Source organism: Knufia obscura (assembly GCF_036327395.1).
Source record: "Knufia obscura strain CCFEE 5817 isolate CBS 148926 chromosome Unknown scaffold_8, whole genome shotgun sequence".
In the NCBI taxonomy this organism is placed as follows: domain Eukaryota; kingdom Fungi; phylum Ascomycota; class Eurotiomycetes; order Chaetothyriales; family Trichomeriaceae; genus Knufia; species Knufia obscura.
Window position 1 is genome coordinate 434,578 of NW_027042694.1, and position 22,177 is coordinate 456,754.

Sequence of the window (22,177 nt, forward strand, 5' to 3'; positions counted from 1 at the left end):
GTCGAAAAGCTTTTTGCAGGTGGCCGTCCGTCGCTGCTTTGCATTAGTCAGCAAAGTAGAACCAGAGAGGAAAAGACTTACCTTCGCTTACGAGCACCAAAGATAGTATATCGTCCACACTCATCTTTGCATCAGGTCGACAGGAGTACGATGGCTCGTCCAAGGCTGTCGCCCTTGCATTGGCTTCTGAGGAGAACCTGCCTTATCAGACATGATATAGCAACCACTGCATGACCTATTCATATCCAGACGCTCCATCCTAGCACTAGATTCATGTTTGCCTGCAAACTCTCAGTCATTTTCGTCCTCAGTATAAGGGTTGTATAGCTCTCACGCTTCTTCGACATGGTTATTGTGCATCATGAGATGCAGTGTGCGTTCATAGACATACATGGTGATTGCACTGGCTGGCGCAGTCTTCATGAGACTGACGGTCAAGCCTCGATACATGCCTCGAAAGCCTTCGCGGCGATTGATCTGAATCAGACTCCTGATAACACCACGGTATTCGGGAATATTGGTGTGTATGTATCTTGACCGAGTCGGACCTTGAACCTGCAGACGCTTCCGGACAAGATCCAAGGGGAAGACCGCAGACTTGGATAACACCGAAGCCAGAACACCTGCTATAGCATCACCACCGCTGAAGGGAAGTGTGGTGCCTCCCAAAGCCTGATGGAACATCTCGTATGAAGAAAAGAAAAGGCCCATGTATGGTATGATCTGGCCATTCGCAGCGGCACAACCTCGAAAAAAGCCTCGCACGCCTTCGTTCCGTGAGATATCTCGCAGCGAGGCAATGATGCCTTCGTAGACCTTCTCAGTCCCTTGAGCAGCAAACCTCGTTCTGAGCAAGTCCAACGGATAAGTAACAGTCGTAGCGGCAGCTCCAGCGGTGGCGCCGCTGACAAAAGATTCAGCTGAAGGTGGTAGTCGTTTCGGTAGTGTTGACAGCAGCTGGCTTACGGTCCGATAAGCAACGAACTGGCTACCTCCATAACAGATATATAGTAATTCGGCTGGGATATTGCCCTTCCACAAAGCTGTTGTCCCTTCTTGTTGCTGTATCTTCCGTAACGTTCCCCAGACGCCTTTGTAGGTCGGCCCTTTGATGCCGTTGCTTGTTAGAGGATCGCTCAACGAGTGAGTTTGAAGCTGCAGGCGAATTTTGACCACATCGAGGGGAGCAATGCAGAATCGGGATATGAGGCCTGCGACAGCGCCAGATATTATGACTTGTGATCGTGAGCCCTGTGACGCCCGTCAGTCATCAGTTGTGGTGAGCTGAGTCTCACCGCTACGTACCTCATCTTTGAGCCGCTCTATGCGCGACATCCATTCGCATCGACCGCCCAGATACAATCAGTTAACGAATGACTTGGAAGACGTGCATCAAGAAGAGAAATAAAGTCCTAATCAATACAGATATCAAGCTGTGCGCACCATCATTGCGCGCCATGAGGTCGGCGTCGCCCGACTGGGGAAGGTTTTAGCGACCCCCATATCAACGTCCTCGCCAACTTCTTCCTCTTCTTTTGACCGACACAAAACTGTCGGCTTGCATCTCCCGCATGATATCTTAATGGTCTATTCTACAGTTTAACGTGTCGCATGCTTACTAGCACGTCTCATCAGGGAGCACTCTCAATGACCTGCGCTGCGGAGCTTGATCTTTCGGAGTGTTTTCAGCATACGTGGTTGCTCCTGCGACGACAGCGACCAGCTTCTTCAGCACAAACGATGCCATTGTGGCCAGAACAGAAAGCGTGGCTCTACTGTTGTTATGAATCTCAACGCCGCAACATCCACAAGGCTCTCGTATAGCGAGCCAGATATCGCATTACAAAAGACCGAGGAAAGCGCTTGCCTAAGCGCTTCAGCCTGTACTTACATGAGGCAGGTACGACTTGAGCATCTTCGCAGACCTCACGAATCAATCTCTGACTGTCAGGTTACGCGGTCGCGTAACTGTGACATGACCACATGCCCGCCATGATAGTATTCACGTCGTTCAGAGTACCCAAAACGGTTATCGTGTGAACTTTCTCTTTTGCCCTGTCGAAACGTCCAGTGGCCAATATTGACCACTCATCTCAGTGGCGTTCTTCGTGTCAGCTAATCCTGCTGTGTCAACATCCTGTTCTACGCGATCTGTCAAACGGCGTATCCTCGGCAATCAAGCTATGTTTCGAAGCTCTGTTTCAGTATTTGGGCATTGAAAACGGGCAGATCCATCCTGCCAAGTTAGCACTGAAATCCACTACCATTGTCACCCCGTTGACTGAGGTCCGAGTTCTATCTACGAAACGCGACGCGTGGCTGAAAATCAACAGGAATCTGGGAAGGACAGAAACTTGGGTTTCGTGCTCCTTTGCCGTAGCAAGCAATAATTTGCTGTTTGTTCCTGAGCAAGCACTGTCCAATGTTGCACCTGCCAAGGCAATGGAGGCGCCTCTACACACTGGCACTACGGCACGATATGGTGATGATTAATCCAGTATGCTGAAGGATGAGCTGAGTTGTTAGTGGTTCGAGTCATGCTGTGTTGCGTTTTTCTGCGCAAGCCCAAACGCATTGCTTGACTTGAGCACGGCTGACTCGACCAGCAAACAGTGTCTGCTTCCACGGGCCAGACGGATCACTCATATCCAGCAAGCCTGTTTCTCAGAGATGACTTTCTTCGCTTGTCATACTCGCCTCGAGACACTCTCGCCACATCTCATTCGTGATAACTTGACGGCTCAAGACGCACACCGACGGCCACAGAGCACCCTCGAAGCGATGCGCAGCAGCTCCTAGCAGCTACAAATTAACCTACCATAGCGAATGGCCTCCTAGAGCAATCCTTGGGATACGGTCTCACTTATTGACGGTTAGACTACTAGTCTAGAGAAGATATCTGAAGTACCCATCCCTCAGAACCAAGGTTACATAGTAAAACATTGACAGGTTCTGCTTCGAAGTGATACCTGGTACCCGGGAGTGGTGCCACATAGCTAGCCAACCCTAGATGTCAGGAGGACTGTCACCAAAGAGGTACGTAAATACTTGTTGACGATCCAGCACGGACAATTACTAGAACTCCGATCTACTCACGTCTACTTCAAATCGCAATGCATTTACAGTCAAGCAATTTGATCTGCTGGCTCAGCATCACAAGCATCCGCGGAGCGGCAGGTATCACCTTCGAAAATGTTGAGCATACCTTTGATACGCTTCAAACATGGTACAACTCTAGTACAGGGCTATGGATGCCATCCACAGGATGGTGGAACAGTGCAAACTGCCTGACGATGATCGCCAACCTGGCAGCTATCGATGACAAGATCAAAGATCGGACCAAGGATTTATGGCAAGAGGTCTTCAACAATGCTGCGGAATACAACAAGCAAATGACCCAGGCGCACGGAGCTTTCTGGCGCCGCAAACTACCCTTGGAGCTCGAATATCGAGACGCCACTGACGAGGACACCGCGAATGTAGGCTTCCTCAACGGCTACTACGATGACGAAGGTTGGTGGGCACTCGCGTGGATCGCTGTATACGATCTCACCCTGGACCAGAAGTATCTCGACAAAGCAGTCCAGGTCTTCGACGACATGCATAACGCCTGGAACACCACACCTGTTGGTGGCGTATGGTGGGACAGATCGAATACCTATGTCAACGCCATCAGCAACGAGCTGCACTTCTCCGTCGCAGCCCACCTCGCTAACAGACGTCCCGACCAGAAACCATACTACGTCGATGTCGCGCTAAATTCATGGCTTTGGATCTATGGCAGCGGCTTGATCAACGCCCAAAGCAACATCGAAGACGGACTATGGGCGAAAGACGAAACGGGACTCAACCTGCCCAAGGTCTGGTCATGTAAGTACCACGCCACATCTAAGCACACACGCACTAAAATTCCCAGACAACCAAGGCGTAATCCTCACCGCTCTAACCGAACTCGACCAAGCACTGCAGCAACCCCTCTACACAGCCATGGCCAAGCTCATCGCCGATGCAGCTCTCGCAAACTTCACCTCCATGCTCGATACCCATGATCCCGACTATATTATCCACGAATCCTGCGAGCCGACTTGCGACGATACCAGCTCACTGTTCAAAGGCATCTTCGTGCGGAGTCTAGCACGTCTGCATGCTGTTGCACCGGAGGATCGGTACGGGATCGTGCTGATGAAGAACGCGGAGTCATTGTGGCGAAATGTGGATCAGTGGAATCGGCTAGGGAGCGTGTGGAATAATACCACGGTCGGGGCAGGTGCTAGTGCGCAGTGTGCTGGGATGGATTTGTTTGTGGGTGCTTTGGGAACACTGGGTGAGTGGGAAGGGGATGGGGTATATGAGGATGGGAAGGCGCACTCTCAATGATGGGAGTTCGCACGGAGGCGTTGTGACCGCTGTTGGTGAGCACGATGATGCTTGTTTGCATTCAGTCGTGGTGACAATAGAGCCTGGCTTTTTGACGCAAGGTGGATGATGACGGACAGATTGCCCGGCTGCCGGGGATTGTTTGGTCTGCATCTGTGCTATCATCATCTGTGGTCTCAAGAAGCTAAACATCTACGAGATTTACCTGGCTTGGAGGTGAGATTAGTAGCTAGGAATAATACCACCATGTCGTACTTTAACCCCTTTGCTACATAATAGAAACCCAAGGTCAACAGCGAGTTTTTGTATTCACCCGGAACATACCGCCCTGCCTCAACTCCATGCCCTACCTCCTTCTCATGCACCTTCTCCGTTAAGAGATGCTGCACCGGAGACCGTCAAGATTGAAGAGCTCATCAGGACCGTCGATACAGTCCGGCTTCACGTGATCGCCGCCTACGTCCACGCATCGCAACTGCCACATCCACGAACTTGCGCTTATCACGCGCTTATCAGGCACGTACCAGACGTGCCAGAAGGGCGTTACTAACCAAACATCTTCGATCACCTCAAGTAAATCGAGCGTGACAAATTGCTTGCGTTGAGTTTCCGAGGCCGGACAGGAGATCTGCATAGTTCGTCCTTTCATGATGCTTTGACCTGCTCAGAATTCGTGCCCGCCATTCTCTTCCACAACCCAACGAAGCCACCACCTCGCGTAAGTTCCCCAACCAGAGGCCTACAAACCATCGGAGGTATCGTGCCGATCGAGGGCGATGTAGATGCCGACGACGTCACTTCGACAGGCTGGTTTTCAGCAGCACTATCCTCTAATGACGACCCAGAGTCATTCGCCACGCCCTTCGCCATCTTAGGATTCCTCAGCGTTGCCATCCGCACATCCCACAACCGACCATTACTTATGCCATCGCCGAGCTCGACGACCTTTTGCAGCTTCAAACCTAGGTCTTTAGTCGCAATTTCTTGTACGCAGGTTGCGATTTGGGTGATTTGTGGCACGAAGACGAGCAGTTGTCCACCGTCTTTCATGGAGTCGACGACAGAAGAGATGTATTCTTCGACACCTGGCATGTCGAGGATCACGATGTCGAGGAATGGCTTCTGGTCGGTTGAGGTTGTCCTTTGATGTATCCAGTCTTTCACATCCCCAGCGTAGAAGTTGATGTGTGGCCAGTAGACGGCGCCTCTAAAGGAGCGTATGAGAGTATCAGCGTGTGCGCGGTTCAGAGGATCGATATCAACCGTATGCACTACCGCACGCCGCTGCTTGCGCCATGCAATAAGAGCATCGGACTCTGGCTCATCGATTGGTCCGTCGCTTTCGTCACCACCTTTGTACACCGTCTTCTTCGATGGCTCGGGTCTGACTTCCTTGCCAGCAGGAGGGTTGGCAGCTGCTATAGCCCGAGAAAGCTGAAGAGTGAGACTGCCATGGCCTGTGCCTGCTTCCAGAATCTGAAAAGATGGTCCACCAGTCGTTTCCGGGTCATTCTCGGCAGAAGGTGGTTCAGCATGTATATCCAGCAGAGACACAATGGCCGATGCATATGTTGCGTAGATAGGAGCCACCCGTCGAGGGCTGAGAGAGGTAAAATCATCCAGCGATGGGTGCCGGGCAAAGACATTTAGTTTCCTCAGACCATCCTTCGATACCTTCTGTAGGCGCACATCCGACTCCTGGCCAATGATCTCGGCATGCTTAATATTGTGATTGTCGATGACGGTGTCTCCGTCTTCGCGAAGAGGTCTGGTCAACTTCCGCTTGGAAAGTTTTCCTTGCTTCCATCTTAGAAGGACTCGATCGCCGACTGGAATGTGTTAGATCTGTCCACGGGTATGTCGGACGAGTAGGCTCACACCTTGCAATTTGGCATTTTGACGAGAATTTGAGCTGAACGCTCTTACATAAGTGCTCAACTCATGGTGAAGACTGCTTGCTCGTATCTGAGCACGAGGCGCATGTAAGAGCTGGCTGTACTGTCCAGTGGGGCGTGCAAACATAAAGGTTGCAGATACTAAAAACTGGAGATGAATGCTTGGTTAGTGCAGCAGATGAGTATCGCGCCGTGAACGAGTGACTGACTGGGGTTGGTACATAAGAGTACTTTTTGTATCTTGGTCTAGAGCGCAGTCTGCATACTAGTATACCAAAAGGGAAATCTTGGGGTTGAGCCGCAATTCTCCCGGTCCATACCCCCATGTGCGACCAACAAGGCGACGCTCTACCATGCGCTCCATCTGAGACGCACTGTACATTTGTCGCATCAAGCCGTTTACCAGCAGGCTTTTCAAACCGTCAGACACTATGACAGCGAACCGGTAACACTACTTCAACATTCCGACTCCTTGAATGTGAGGCCATCGCGGAGAGACCAGCCTCTGGCTGAAGATCAGACATGACACGGAGAATTGTACGCTGAGCGCATATGCCACGCAACACTTCACTAACCATTCCCAGGTCCGAACAGGCCTCCAACTTGCATTTCTAGCCTCAACTATCTTTTTCCTGGTCGTCTTCCTCGATAACCGCTATAGAGTCCTTCCAACTGCGATTCACAATCATCTGCCCGCCCATCACCCAGGCTTCGTGGTAACAGATGTGAAGGTCATACAATGTTCCACCCTCAATCCCTTCTCCAAATGTGCTATTAATGAAGAGAACTGGCACCGCATCGACAAAGATCTCTACCTCTCCCGCGGCTTCCCCAGCAAAGCCTACCTCCACATCCGGCGCAAACGAGAGGAAGAACTCCTCAGCAATGACGAGCTAGTCCTCGACGTCCACGTCGGACCAACCTCCCCAGAAGATGGCAAACTCAACAAGCACGAGAAATGGGAGTCCCGCCCCCTCTCAATATGGATCAAACGCTCTCACAAGCGCCACCTCTCCGACGCAACAAAAGCAGTAACAGGCCTCGACGTCCTCTTCGGCCCCGACGCCGCAGACCCCCGCTCAAACTGGGCCATGCAAAAGACCCCCCTCCCTATAACAGTCACCCGAGGCGACGCCCCCGAACCCCGCCTAACAGTCCGCAACGGCCCAGCCCAAAAGTTCGATCCTCCCATCCCGCGCATAAGAAAAGACGGCAAATTCAAGATCCTACAGGCCTCAGACCTCCACCTCGCAACCGGCCACGGCAAATGCAGAGACGCAGTCCCCGACTCCTACAACGGAGGTCCCTGCCTCGCCGACCCCCGCACCCTCGACTTCGTAGAACGCATCCTCCTAGACGAGAAACCAGATCTAATAATCCTCTCCGGCGACCAAGTCAACGGCGACACCAGTCCCGACGCCCAATCCGCAATCTACAAGTACTCTGCCCTCTTCACCAAACACCGCATCCCCTACGCCGGCATCTTCGGCAACCACGACGACGAATCGAATTTAAACAGGGCCCAAAGCATGTCCATCATGGACGGCCTCCCGTATTCCCTCTCCACCGCCGGCCCAACAGACATCGAAGGCGTAGGAAACTACTACCTCGAGGTCCTCTCCCGCGGCAGCGGCCACACAAGTGCATTAACAATCTACATGCTCGATACGCACTCCTACAGTCCCGAAGAAAAGAAATACCACGGCTACGACTGGCTGAAGACGAGCCAGATAGATTGGTTCAAGAGCACGAGTCAAGGCTTGAAAAGGAAACATAAAGAGTACAGCCATATACACATGGACGTCGCGTTCATCCACATCCCTCTCCCGGAATATCGAAATCCAGACGGAAACCAATATGTAGGCAACTGGACGGAGGCGTCCACGGCACCAGCCTACAACTCTAACTTCAAGGATGCGCTTGTGGAGGAGGGCGTATTGATGGTGAGTTGTGGACATGACCATGTGAATGATTACTGTTTACCCGCGAATAACAAGGGTGGTGAGCCCGCGCTGTGGATGTGTTATGGGGGTGGTGCGGGCTTTGGTGGGTATGGTGGGTATGGGGGGTATATAAGACGCATGCGGCTGTTTGAGTTTGATATGAATGAGGCGAGGGTGAGGACGTGGAAGAGGCTTGAGTGGGGATCTGAGCAGGATTTGGAGAGGAGGTGGGATGAGCAGATTATTGTTGATGGGGGGAGGGTTGTTACTGGGTTGTGAGATGGATGATGGTCAGTACTCTGAATTATATGACATGCCATACCTAGTGAATGCGATGGCGGGTGACGATAGCCTGCAAAAGCAAGCCAGTCCGGGAGACAAAGCACTGGAAACTGCGAGATTACGTCTAGATGGTCTTTGACCACAAGGAAGTGGCAGAACCTTTCGCACGGAGCGCAGCGATAAGCGCGACGGCAGGAGCAGGAGCGGATGCACCCCAACACAACTCAACAGAGTCGTCGTGCGTGAACAGAGCAGCAGCGACTGAGCAGGACAAATTTTGCCGAGACGGCGCAGGCTGTTCCTTCGATGGCATTGTATTGATAGTGAACGGACTCACAAGAGCTCGTAGGCTAGGCTGGGCACAATATGCACCACAATGAGCCTGGTGGACATGGGAGCCGAATTGAGCTAGGCAACGTGTATAGATAGAGGAAGCAAATACGTTTCCGCTACCTTTGGCTGTGCTCCACAGCCTGTTGCTGGCTTTTATGTATGTGTAGGATGGGTTTGTAGTCGGGCACAGGTCAAATTGCAGTAGGTGCTAACTGATGGCCAGAACGGTTGTTAATGGTTGCGCGTGGGGAGTCACGTGAATGGTGAGATGGGTGGCAGTCGTGATTCCGGAATTCAATGCTGTCGGACACTGCAGGCAGTCTGGGGTACGGTCTACACTATGGCAGTTGTCTAGGGGCCAGGCAAGTACGGACGGGCGTATGGTGAAGGTGCAACAATCGGACTGCAGAGGCTAGGGTGACTGGTAGTTGGACTTCCCATTCTCAGTGACTTGACAGCTGAAGCGACGCTTCCTTCTACCAAGGCTAGTCGGTCACACTCCTGCTTTGAGGCAGTACATATGACGTGTTTGCTCGTCGGGCCAAACAGCTCACCACCACTTTTCAGACAATACTCTTTTCTCCTCCATACCCGGTGCCTTCCTCAGCAGCTCTACAAACTCATCTGTCATAGCTGGTAATCCACAGACGTACACTAACGTGTTCTGCCTCTTGTTTTCTGGCCCTAAGGCCTCGAATAAATCATCGTGCGCGATTCTTCGCTGTAGCACCTGCATGTTCCCTGGAACGTCCTTTTTCTCACTTCCCGTGCTCGCATTCTGGGACGTGTCGAAAAATGTATATTTGAAGTCCACATCGTCCTGCTTCTGAGCTCTTTTGGCGGTTATGGCGCTTAGTCTTTCTTCGAATAGCACCTCCTCTGGTTTCCCACTTTCATTAATGCCTCTTTTCGATGAGTAAAGAATCCGTAACCGGGGCGGTAGACCTCCCATTCTCTTGGCACCTTGCAAGTCCATTGCTGATACCATGCTCATGATGGGATTTATGCCGACTCCTCCAGCTATCAGAACGATATTGTCTATGCTCTGGAACTCCTGCATGGAGAATGCCATTGGAGGATGCGTAAAGTTTCCGCCAATTCTGAAGCGCACCGGCGCATTCATGATGTCTCCTGGGTTTTGCCATGCATAGGCTGCTGGAGGGTTTGCTGGCGACTTTTGGATCGCTAGTTCCAAGTATGGGTCATCGAACGTGGCTGCTGTGGGCGGCGTTGTGGTAGATGGTGTCGGTGCTGGCAGGCGCATGGCCGTTTGTGGTGGGGATGTTATGGTGAAGCCTCCTACTCGTTCTATCTCTGGGATATGGAGATCTACGTATTGGCCGGGTAGATGGCGCAAAGCGGGCTAGAAGAAGTAAGCAGCAATTTCAGAGTATAGGAGGAGGAAAGCAGCGGAGGGGAGTGGAAGCGGTATAGATAGAGCAGGACAATCCATAATCGGCTGCCAGAAGTACTTGGTATACTGCTTGTCTTGGAGTATCTCCTGCTTAGCCCCCACACTTTGTAGCAGTTGGCTTCATACCCTCACAGGCGTAGTGACCTACCTGATCATTGTCGATATACAATCTCAGTAGCCGTATCGTAGAATTGACTTGTTCTATTCTGCCGATAGTCGCGCTGTACATGCCCTTTTGGCGCTGGTCGGCTGCTGTCCGGACGACATGCGGTATATTATCTTCTCTGACGGTAGCCATGGTCCGGCGGAGGCCCCGAGCTGGTGTTATGCTAGATGGTAGTATCAGCTTGGAGGTTGAAGTTCCTGCTCGGAGAACGTTTCGAGAACAGCTCAGGATGGTCGTAAGCAAGGTCCCATTCATGCTTTAAGCTGATATGGTATGTAAAATAGTATTGGACGTGACAGCTTCGTGTACTAGAGTTGGATAGACATGCGAAAGATCGCAAGATAGTCAGCATGAGAATGAAGAAACATGAGAAAATCTGCAAGATTGTATGAAGTCATCAGGTCTCAAGGTATGTTCTTTCGAACGGTCAATCATGGTAGAGCAAGTCCCATCGCATGCCGTCAAGGTGAGCCGTCAAACAGTGCTGTCCGGGCATATCTATCATAGCATAAAGGTCGTGTCCTCACGGTTTTAGAGGAAAGAGTAGCAAGCATGGTGGGATCGATGCGGAAGGAGAGAGCGTCTCCAAATTCGGCAAGTGTGTCGACTGGAAACTGCGCCCGCAGATGAGAACCAAGTGGGAGTTGCTTCACCAGACACGCACAAGATCACAGATCACTTTGTTTATGAAGCTCCACTTGCGACACCGGATAGGGAGTTAAGGCACGAGCTCAATGGCAAGAATAGCAGAGATTGTTACTAGGGAAGAGTACCAGATATTGGCAAAACCAAGAGCTACCTACCTAGGACTGCAGAGGTGCTCATGCTCTGAGGCGGCAGAAGTACACTGCTTTTTGAGAGCCAGATTCGGAAGAAATCTAAGCAGATCGTGCATTAATTGAAGACTAATGCCATGAGCAGAATGTACCGATGTTTCCTCTTGTGTCTTCCGTTTGCCTGGCTGAATACATCAACATACTATGTCCCCATTGCAACTGTCACGAGCACGTCTTAGCCACCTCGAACTGTTTTCGAATAGCCCCAACTTGTGCAGGCTTCTTGACGTATGCTAATGCTTCTTCTGCCGAGAACCCTCGAACCATCCACAAAGCTTTGGAAAAGGATGCCGACAATCTGACTCTCGTTGAATCACTGAAGTAACAAGGCCTGAGCGCTTCAATTCCTCATTTAGGACGGCTGTAAGATATATTTTATCAGTGGACGACTATCCTGCTTTCGAGTCAGCTGACGCTTTTGGCCACCAGAACTTTCAAGGTCAATCGTAGCTTCATATCAGCCAAGTGGCCACAGAACCGATAGGCAGATCTTCTGGATCAATTACCAGCGCACATCCTGGAACGTATGCGGAATGATAGAACATAGGGCTGGGGTGAGAGGGATACGAGGGTACCACCGATATATTTTGGGACATTGCCAGGGACAGATAGCATCGTCTGTACGGTTATGCCATCTTGCTAATCTCATGAGACGTGCAGCTTTGTGATGAGAAGTTGTGGTTCGCATATTGATAATATTTTTGTGCCGTCAGATATGATTTATGGCCAGGCTGCTGTGGACAGAGCGACTTCGTTCGGGTGGCACTCATTCAGTGTGACTTCTCTTGCATAGTTCGAGTATCTCATATCGCCAAGTATCTGTATCCGTTGGTGTTATTGAGTGCACTGCTGGTTGGTCTTATCAGAAGGATATCAGAATATGATGGGGCAAAGTGCGATGTTGCGTAGCTGGGTGCGACTCCAAGTGGAAAAGGGTCAAAAAGCGCCCAAAACATTCATAATGGAGATGGCAGAAGCTGCAACATCTTCATCAAGTATCTCTGAAGGATAGCGTAGAATCATGTCGATTATCAAAAAGGAAGAGGGAAGGGATGAAGTCGAAAATGAGGTGGTGTTCCGCCGAGCTTTTAGTGGCGGAAGCGACAACCTACAACGTCCTCTCAGAACAACCAGAATCGACCTCACCCGATGCACTGATATATGCCCAATATCGATAACCACAAAGAGAAACACCTTCAAGCCCAACCTCTCCGTTCTGTTTCGCCAAATCTAGTACCACTACACCTCACAAACGCAGTCACATCGGCCTAGTGTTGTTCCGGCGCCCCTCTCTGCGAGCTCGATCCTGCTTATTGGCACCCTCAGGGTACCGCTACCATCACAACACTTCAGGAGAGACTCATCAATACTTATCAAAAAGTGCATCTTGCATGCTGATGGATCATCATACCGCTCGAATGGACGTGTGAAAGGTGGCTTATATTGGAAAATTGGTCAATATCAAACTCGTCGCTCCTTTTGATATCAGGCATGGCAAGCACAGCTGCCATAGTTGCGATGCAGAAACCATGGGCAAACTCAAATACAGGCAGTTATAGTGCCTCTACATCCGTCAGAACGACAACAAGGTGGGTTTTACCTCATCTAAGGAGGTTTTGTGTTTGTGTGGCAAAGCTGACCATGCGTGATATACAGTCTCTCGAAACAGAAGTCCATCGAGGTCGAGGATTTCGGTATCAAGATGGAGATCGATGATGAAGATATGACTGATGATCACAATTCTACATTGAGAAGTTTTCAGATGAATAGTGAACCACGAGACTCACCAAATAGCTCTATGACCTCCACCTCCGGCGCACCATCTGTGCAAGATGTGAAGCCGACTACACCCAGGAAATCCCCCAAAGGAGGCAGTGATGCTGAGAGTGGCAGCAAATATCTGTATGGCAAGGTTGCAGGCACTTTTAAGGCAAAGATGTCTATACCTTCCAGGATGCAGCCTGCTGAGTATGGCCGCCAATGTGTGGCTGCAGCCGAAGCATCCCGCCTCCCTCCTTATGCTTTACATGAAGATGAGCAGAAGCTGTTACAAGACAAACTTTGTCAGCAGCATGTTACCGTCTACCTCAATATCCGAAACGGAATATTACGCTTATGGACTCGCAACCCAAGTGTCAGTGTCAACATCGAAGAAGCAATAGGATGCGCTCGCGATGAACGCTGGACACGCTTGGCTTGCTTTGCATGGGAATGGCTGGTCAGAAGGGGCTACATCAACTTCGGCTGCGTCGAGTCGCCTGTCATGCCCAGAAACGCTCGGGGCAAAGGCAAAACTTCACAACGAGAGACGATAGTCGTGGTAGGTGGCGGTATGGCAGGTCTGTCTACAGCAAGACAACTCACCAACCTCTTCAACCACTATCCTGATCACCCAACCCCTCGCATCATTGTTCTCGAAGGAAGAAGTCGAATTGGAGGCAGAATCTATTCTCATCCTCTGACTAGCATGCGATCAGCCTTGCTCTCTCCGGAGCAGAGGCCTGTTGCAGAGATGGGTGCTCACATCGTTATAGGATACGAAGGTGGAAACCCTCTTGATGCTATCATGCGAGGTCAGCTCGCTCTCGATTACCACTCCCTGCGCGACTTGTCCACCCTCTATGACATTGATGGAACGCCCGTCAACGGCACCAACGACGTGATGATGGAAAAGTTATACAATGATATTCTGGACAGAACAGGGACATATCGACTTAAGAATTCGTTCAGAAAAACTGCGGAAGGTGATCGGGAATATATGGATTCAGGTCGAGACCCTCCTGACACAGAAGATACGTTAACTCTCAGACAATATGAGGAGGCCACAGCCGCCGGCACAATCGATCAACTGATCACGAAGAGATCTCGTCGGCGTGGCGCTGGCCATCGTGCAGCCAAGCAAGACAACCCACAAGAACAAATCGAAACAAACATGGAAAGCAAGACACAACTTCCTGCTGCTCAAGCAGCGAAAGAATTCGGCTTCCTTCTTCGCAAGACAACCGAGCTTCATGAAACTCTCGAGATCGATAGACTCGCCAAAGAGTTCAATCAGTCTCTTGGACTGGTCATGGATGAAAGCGTGAATCAGTACCAGAAGTTTCTCGATCTCAAGCCGTATGCATTGAGGATGATGAACTGGCACTTCGCCAACCTTGAGTATGCTAATGCTGCCAATGTTGACAGGCTGAGCCTCCGAGGCTGGGACCAAGATACAGGCCATGAATTCAGTGGCGCTCACTCACAGGTCAAAGGCGGCTACCAACAAGTGCCTAGAGGCCTAGCACGCTTTCCCTCCTCCCTCGATATTCGAACGAACAAGCCCGTCAAGAGCATCAGATACGGTGGTGCAGGTCTCAAGAGCAAGGCTACCATAATTTGTGAAGATGGAGAATCATTCGAGGCTGACAAAGTCGTGTTTACCGCACCTCTTGGTGTATTGAAAGAACAAAGTATCAAGTTTGAGCCTCCGCTGCCTCAATGGAAGAGAGATGCGATCCGAAGGATGGGCTTCGGTCTTCTGAACAAACTCATCCTGGTGTTCGAGAAGCCATTTTGGGATGTTGATCGAGATATGTTCGGTCTTCTTCGACCACACAGGCACGGTAACGGTTTCGACCAGTCACATTACAAAGAAGGCAGAGGACAGTTCTACTTCTTCTGGAACACCATCAAGACAAGTGGCTTGCCGTGCCTCATTGCTCTAATGGCGGGAGAAAGTGCGTTCGAGGCAGAGCGCACGCCAGACAACGAGCTTGTTGATGAGTGTCTGAAGTCTTTACGAAATTGTTTTGGCGATGCCAATGTTCCACAGCCACGAGAGTCAATTGTCACTCGCTGGGGCTCAGACCGCTTCGCACGTGGCACATACTCGTTCGTTGCAAAGGAAGCGAGGCCAGCGGACTATGATATGCTCGCAGAGCCGATTTCGAACCTGCACTTTGCAGGAGAAGCAACATGCCGCTACTATCCCGCCACGGTGCATGGTGCCTACCTGTCAGGCCTGCGCGTGGCAAACGAGATGTTCGATATCATGACAAGTCCCATCGCCATTCCGCCGGTTCTCGTTCCGTCAAAGGAGATCATGCGTACGATCACGTCCGCAGCCGTACCCAAGCCAGCATCAACCACAAGTACACCAATAGACCTAATACCAAACGAAGATCACATCGTCAAGCTTCCAGCCCGCAAAGGTGACCCGATCCTCCCCGCGGGCACATTTACCCGACCCGCCAAAGGAAAGATCGACACCTCCCTCAACGAAGCTTGGGACGCCGCAATGTGGGTGCGCATCTACGATGACCTCGGCCCACCACCCACCAAACCACAGAAACTGAATGTGAACGCCTACCTAACCTATCAAATGGACCACTGGGACGCCGTCAAGACACGTCTCCACGAGGCACAAATGGCCTCCGGCAAAAAAGCAGGCAAGGATAAACACGAAAGAGACAAGGTGCGTGTCGAAATCGGACGAATGTGGAACGAGCTTGGTGAGGAGGACCAGAAGCCCTTCAAGGATAAGGTTGAGGCGAACCGGCTTGAGAACGAACGGGGCATGAAGGAGTGGCAGGCGAAGGCCGCGGAATGGGATAGACGTACGTGGGAGGTTAAGGACGCCTGGATTAAGGAAGGGAACTCGTTTGAGGAGTTCTGTCAGCGGGCGAGGGAGGAGGCGGATGTGATGGATGGGCGAGCTGGGAGTGCGAGTCTGAAGAGGGAGAGCGAGGGCGCGGATGGGGGTAGTGGGAAGAAGGTGAGGGTCTGATTGTTGGATGTGCCAGTCAGTACTGCTAGAGAAAAGATGCACAGGCGTTTAGTGTATGTTTGATTGGTAGACTTGGTTCGAGAGTCTCGGGTACATGGTTAGGAGTACAAAGTATTGTTGAGGTAGACCTCTTGCGAAGCAGTCGAGGTCGTAGATGCTGTGTAGCGTCTCCCAGAACGATGTACTGCGTCGTCTCACGTTGTACTGACACGTGTCGGGCCTGCAGCGTACAATGTGCATTCATCTGACAACGTACGTGTCGTGATATGGACGTACCTCGTGCCTTGGGAAACGATCTATGCTACATATCCTAGTCCTGCTCTAGTACCCGGAACTCGGTTTCCGGACCGGAACGTGCATCCAGGCACGATAGCATACCTGGTCAAAGTGTATGCAAGCACGTTTTGGGGCGGCCAGGTTATCCTTACACCGTCGCGGTCATTAGATTTCGGCTGAGGACAAAGTTTGAGGTTGTTGTTCCCGGCATGCCTTTCTGCGTCAGCATCGAGCACTGCAGTGTGGCCATTCTGGCAAGAGGTAGTCCATTAGCGCTGGCGAATTGTGGCGGCGGGTGGCACAGTGGGTAGTGAAGGTACAGCAGGACCTGCTGAAAAGGTGTGACTGAATATTTCTGCAGGGCAGGTGCGCTGCGTGGGAAGGTGCATTGCGCACTGACTATTGAGGAAAGCACGACTAACAGGATGTTGCATGGGCAGGTGCAACTGCTCCTCTGTTCGGGAAGGCATGATTCGTGTGCTGAGGCAGGTACGACGTCAACAATGGGCAAGCAGGATGTTCTTCCCGTGTTGAGGCAGGTGCTTATGTCGTGACTGTAGTGTTCCTCGCTGCGGACAACGGGCGAAAAGAGCAAGTCAAGCAGGTTGGGTAAGGTAGGTGCTAGGCGGAGAGTCTCACGTCGGCGTGCTCACAACTTCGACACAGGCTGATTATGGCCAAATGGAATAGCATGAGGAATATAGTAACGTAGAGCAGTAAGGAGCAGTAAGGATTGTAAATACAGTATTGTTCTTCAAGAGATATAGGTATTGATTGAGGGTCTGTATGCAAGTATGGACATCCAAACTGGGACCGGAGTTCTTGTACTGTGTTCATCTATATCGTCCCAAAGCGCCCTAGCAAGCTCGAAAGCAACTTTTGTTCATCCAAAGCCCAAGTGGTATCTCAGCATAAAATATCATTAAAATCATCGCTCATGGACGCCATGCTCGAAACGCAAAATGCTTGTAGTCGTATTTAACTCGTTGACTGTGGTGAGGAATCTCGTGTATGTCGTTGTGACGCCTTCTTGTAGGCTCGAGTTTTGTGTGTTATCGACTGATTTGTGTTATGCTCGACGATGACCGGAGGTTACTTGGCATTGTTCCGATCCGCGTTCCAGCACTGCACAACCAGATAGGTCCAACTCAGCCAACGTCTAGCCGGCGATACAGACCATTTGGGTGATAGTCTGCGGAGGCGCGACTTGCATCCAGCCACTATTGTCGGTTCCCGTCTGCGAGCCCGTCCAACCGTTCGAGCCCTGGAAGGCACAGGTGTATCCGTCCATAACACCAACTTGGTCGATTGACGCGATGTTGCAGGATCCGACCGATGAAGATAAGACGTTCAGGCAGCTAAGGATGGAAGAAGCGTACGTGTTGCCATCGGTAGGTATCCATGCAGCGAATTGAGAAGCACCTGAGGTCATCATGACATTGGTAGCAAAGTCGGCGGCTTCCAGGGAAGCGAGTGAGAGTGGTGCTGCCAGTGCTGTGGTGACCAGCAAAGTCGACACAACTGCTAGAGTTTTGGAGATCATCTTGAATGTGATTGGGTTGATCTGAGGTTCCGAATGCAGAATCGTGGGTGAAGTAGTAGATATCTTGTCTACCGGTGGGTAGCGGGAGATGGATCGTAGTAGAGATATACCTCAAACTTAGAAAGTGATAGATCGAGACGCCAGATGCAAACGAGCGTATCTGTGAAACGAATGGACAGCGCTCGGGATATTCTAAGTCAATAGAAGGTGAGGTGATCCAAAATCACAGATCACTTCTGATGAGATAGCTGAGGTCGGAACAAACAGTCGTTGATGCGATGTAATGAGTGAGACGTCTGATCGTTGTCAATGCAGGTGAGATGCACGTCGAACCTGGGACGTCGCCTACAGTTGTGCTGAAGGGTAGATGAGGTAGTGGGCCACTTGTCCAGATGGTCGTTTAGAATTCAGCCGATGCAGCCGTGATTTGTAGCCTTGATGAACTCTGTGTCGCGCAGTGCAGCTAAAGAAATCAGATGCACAGATCTGCTGGTGTCGATGAAGTTCGAGCACTGCTATTCGCGGGATGCGGTTCGTAGGCGTCGAGGCGACAGCAGGGTGACGGCTCGGGTTTCCAGTGTTGGCGTTGCTTTAATAATATAACGCTCCTTCCGCACCACAGCTGCAGTAAGAATGAAGGTTGAAGTGAGCGATTGGCGAACAAATAGCTATGAAGCCGAGAATTTACTTGTGCAGTCACAGTGGAACGTGTGTGGGTTCGTCTTGCAGCTGCACCCCTGTCAGTGTGATGCAGCAGTTGCGATCGAGAGCTTCTGAGAATCTGGCAGCGCCATGCAATGCTGTGGCCGAAGATCCCAGCACAGTGCACCTGCACCACGCTTGTGGCAAACACTCCCCCATGACATCCTCATGGTATGCCGCATTTCCGCTCGATGATTGGGAGAAGACGGGTTGCAGCACGCCGCTGATGCGCTTAGCGACACACTTGACGCACTTAACCGTCTCAGGCTACTTTACATACGGCTAGTCCTTCAGCCACTTTAGTCTCGCACTGTGCTCCCAAAGTGTGCAAGTCTCATGACGGGTGTATAGGAAGTGATTCGCACTCGAAGAGCCCCGAGTTCCTTTCAGACAGCTTCTGTTGACAGACGATTGGAACCAGTACATGTGGAAACGTTCTCAAGCTTGTCGAATAATAGCTCAAAAGGCCAAGGCCACTGGAGAGACATGCAAAGAACCGAAACATGAGATCCCTGCGATTCTCATGGGGATCGGCAACGTTTTATTCACCCAAGCTATGCCCGATACAGTAGCTCATTTTGAACACCGTGCCAAATTAAGAAGCTCCAGTTGGCAAGCTTGAGAACTCACGATGGCGACTGAAGGCCATCGTTGACACGCTTGTCTCACTCGTGCATCAGACATTTCAGCAATGTTCGTCACAACCTCAGATATCATGATCAGAAGTAAAGTGTGTACGAAGAGCGCTCGTTGACAATTCTGCTACGGAGTATGTTCACGCAGACCGGAATTTAGCGGAGATTTTGGTTCCTCGAGACCGCCGATCATAGAATGATCTGGGCACTTTCATGTCGCACGAGTGTCCATTCAGACGACGTCGACGCTAAGCATAACAGCTATGCGTTCTGGTAAGCTACCGTTAGAACTGGCTGACAGCTGTAACGTCAACATGTTGTGCCGTGAGCGTCACTGCTCTCAGGCTTGTACATATCTCCAGTGCAAGTTGCCGAAGCACAGTTAAGGGTATTTAACCGAAAGAGATAATAGGCAGAACAACGCTGTCGTTTCTCTGAGTATGAGTGGGCGCGACAAGGGCGGAAAGCTGCACGATGCATGTGTCCATGCGCCAAAGCAACAAAACCGTTGTGTTGAGTGACGAGTGCTTGGAAGTGCTTCAGCCAGACGAGCCACATAACATTGTATCCTACTCGTAGAATCTGACCACGACAAGCGACTAAACTATGCTCGTATCGTACTTGCCGTACTTAGATCCATGTGCTTCTGGTCCAGGTGAGCTGTACCGGTGCCGCGCTCGGATGTCATACTATGGTAGGTAAATCACGTCGCAGATGCCGAGGTCTAACTAGTCGTCTGTAGCCATGAGTAGTGTTCCCGTGCACGCCAAGTGGGAAGCGAGTCAATAGTGCCTTCAGCAAGATCATTGTTCGTTGCCATGTACAAGTAGAATGGGAGGCATCACGCTGCGCGCCCTCAACCTCAGGCTCCTACTCAACCTCTCGATAGACGGGAACTGTCGGGAAACGACATGATTGAGACTTCCGAGGTAGCAAGTCAGATGGTACCTACCAAATGTCTCCAGTCGCGATTATTTGTGAAGTGCATTCATAGGGTCGTTCTTAGAATAAAGCCGCTAGAAAGTTTGAACTGGCGTAGATGATTATGCTATCACAAACTCAAGCTTTCTCTCCTGCAGGTACCGGTACATGGCGACGATCAGCTATCGCAGGAGGATTCGGATCTTTCGGCCAAGAGCTGCGGCTAACTTGATATGGAGCAGATAGTCGGCAGCTGAAAGACATGTCTTGACTTCATGCACGAATCAACAAGCGAGAATAAAACGAAATGAGGACGAATGAAAGGTTGAGCGGAAACTGTTGTCCGTACAGTGCATCTCAACGCTGCGTCATGGAGATGCTCCGCCGTCAATGATTCCCGCCTAAGGATCTCCACCCTCGAAATGCCTGGCCAACAGTCGGACCGGTGTTACAGCTTGCGGCTGGGAAAGACAAGCAGGCTAAGCGCAGGTTACCATCTACCGTAAGAAGATAGATGGGTGTAGATTTCTTGCGCTGCACGATCTCGGGAGGAGCTCCGGAGATTTTGATCTCCCAATTGCGGCAATACTGTTGAAGAGCCAGACACCGGGAAGTACGAGCGCAACGAGGATAAGATAAGTCGCGCTCTGAGGAACACATACGTGGCTGCAGTCTCCTGGACGTCCTTGACTCCATCGACAAACTACCCATGGATAGATTTTTGCTTCAAGCTTGGCCCGTTCACTGTAGGCAACCCAATGTCCATTGCTCTGACGGCGTGCAGGTGCAACATTCCAGAAAGGAGGGAACCGCAAGCATTAGTCTAACCACTCGTTGTTGCGTTGTGAAGTAGATCAGCCCTAAACGCTCCGCAGGCGGGAGATGTCGAAGAGTATGATTTGCCATCGCGATCGATCGCACAGTTGCTTGCTTGCCTCGGAAGACAGCTCTCGGAGCGGGTATGGTGCCAGGCAAGCTGTTGTATGTTACAATCGCAGAAAACGCTGTACCTGGCACTAGAAAGCCGCTGCTGACGGTCAGATGTGCAGATTTCCAGTGGCTATGCATCTCCTGATGCCCAAAGGAAACTTGTCATTCCTCAAGACGCATCTGAACATCGTGTGCTGGGTAGGCTGCTGCGGTCTGCGAAGCCTGCTATCCTCTTTACTATGTTGGTCTTGATGGCCGTGTGAGTTGTTCTCGTGGCTAATTTTGCTCGAAGATGGCGTAAATACAACCTATGGAGGCACTTCAAGACCTGTTGGTGGGGATGTTGTAGTGCTGCCCGGACCTGTTGAAACCATCGTTGAGTCTCCGGTCAAACCATCAACCTTATCCCATGTCTCCGTCCCATAATGCATCCTCATGCCCTTTGTGATCGCGCTGGTCCGGTGGTGCACAGCTCAAGGATTCTGCACAACCTGGACGTTGTTCTTCTTCTTCCATTTGTCCATCTCTTCTTGCTTGCTCTTATACTGCTTCAATAGCTCATCTAGAACTTGCTTGAGCCCATCAGAATTAGTCTTCAGCGCAGGTAGCACTTCTTTGACTGTGCGCTCAACAAGGACGCCGTTGATCAGGCGGAAGCATTTGCGATCACCTGGAAGTGGTTCCAGAGTTTCTGTTACGAGTCTGACAAAGCAGTCAGTACGACTGTCTCATCCACCGTTGTTCATGTTGGCAACGGACTTATGCTCTTCTATCTCCTGCTCGATCTCGCCAACCTTCTGCGCCAGCGATTGAAGGGTTGACTTGTAGTTCTGATACTGAGTCTGTAAGTCTACGTTGTGTTAGCCAGTATCACGCAAAGGGACTGCGGTTCTAACCTTGCTGTTTGCGCACGGCGGTTTCAGAGGCCATGCTTGTGTTTCGAGACTTGAAGAGACAGACGTATTCATCTTGTGATGGTATCATCTGGGGGGAGATGAGGGACAGCATTGAATAATGCCTTGATGCCTGAATATTCTTGGGTCAAGCGAAGAGACCTATGAGGATATACATAGTGAACGCGCCAAAGCCTACAGAAGTCATTGCCGCAAGAGGGTGTGTCACAACGGTACCTCCCATCCTATTCGTGATTTTGTGC

At 51.0% G+C, this 22,177-nt stretch overlaps 7 protein-coding genes across 7 annotated transcripts; 3 read left to right on the top strand and 4 right to left on the bottom strand.

The window, feature by feature from the left end:
- Positions 1 to 330: 330 nt before the first annotated feature.
- On the bottom strand, positions 331 to 1,335 carry TPC1 (mitochondrial thiamine pyrophosphate transporter; the record flags this gene model as incomplete). Its single annotated transcript, XM_064875386.1, has 2 exons — positions 331 to 1,251; positions 1,306 to 1,335. The coding sequence occupies 2 exons, from the start codon at positions 1,333 to 1,335 to the stop codon at positions 331 to 333; spliced, it is 951 nt and encodes a 316-aa protein (XP_064728651.1).
- A 1,778-nt stretch (positions 1,336 to 3,113) lies between these two features.
- Positions 3,114 to 4,377, top strand: PMZ80_006979 (uncharacterized protein; the record flags this gene model as incomplete). Its single annotated transcript, XM_064875387.1, has 2 exons — positions 3,114 to 3,870; positions 3,917 to 4,377. The coding sequence occupies 2 exons, from the start codon at positions 3,114 to 3,116 to the stop codon at positions 4,375 to 4,377; spliced, it is 1,218 nt and encodes a 405-aa protein (XP_064728652.1).
- Positions 4,378 to 5,022: 645 nt separating this feature from the next.
- PMZ80_006980 (uncharacterized protein) lies at positions 5,023 to 6,654 on the bottom strand (the record flags this gene model as incomplete). Its single annotated transcript, XM_064875388.1, has 2 exons — positions 5,023 to 6,206; positions 6,648 to 6,654. The coding sequence occupies 2 exons, from the start codon at positions 6,652 to 6,654 to the stop codon at positions 5,023 to 5,025; spliced, it is 1,191 nt and encodes a 396-aa protein (XP_064728653.1).
- Positions 6,655 to 6,794: 140 nt separating this feature from the next.
- DCR2 (Phosphatase dcr2) lies at positions 6,795 to 8,494 on the top strand (the record flags this gene model as incomplete). The annotated part of the gene is made up of 2 exons (XM_064875389.1): positions 6,795 to 6,809; positions 6,857 to 8,494. The coding sequence occupies 2 exons, from the start codon at positions 6,795 to 6,797 to the stop codon at positions 8,492 to 8,494; spliced, it is 1,653 nt and encodes a 550-aa protein (XP_064728654.1).
- An 886-nt stretch (positions 8,495 to 9,380) lies between these two features.
- On the bottom strand, positions 9,381 to 10,542 carry PMZ80_006982 (uncharacterized protein; the record flags this gene model as incomplete). Its single annotated transcript, XM_064875390.1, has 2 exons — positions 9,381 to 10,193; positions 10,393 to 10,542. The coding sequence occupies 2 exons, from the start codon at positions 10,540 to 10,542 to the stop codon at positions 9,381 to 9,383; spliced, it is 963 nt and encodes a 320-aa protein (XP_064728655.1).
- A 2,222-nt stretch (positions 10,543 to 12,764) lies between these two features.
- Positions 12,765 to 16,014, top strand: PMZ80_006983 (uncharacterized protein; the record flags this gene model as incomplete). The annotated part of the gene is made up of 2 exons (XM_064875391.1): positions 12,765 to 12,835; positions 12,903 to 16,014. The coding sequence occupies 2 exons, from the start codon at positions 12,765 to 12,767 to the stop codon at positions 16,012 to 16,014; spliced, it is 3,183 nt and encodes a 1,060-aa protein (XP_064728656.1).
- A 5,480-nt stretch (positions 16,015 to 21,494) lies between these two features.
- GIM4 (Cochaperone prefoldin complex subunit) lies at positions 21,495 to 21,951 on the bottom strand (the record flags this gene model as incomplete). The annotated part of the gene is made up of 3 exons (XM_064875392.1): positions 21,495 to 21,723; positions 21,781 to 21,871; positions 21,918 to 21,951. 3 exons carry the CDS (start codon positions 21,949 to 21,951, stop codon positions 21,495 to 21,497), a joined length of 354 nt encoding a protein of 117 aa, XP_064728657.1.
- Between the last annotated feature and the right edge of the window lie 226 nt (positions 21,952 to 22,177).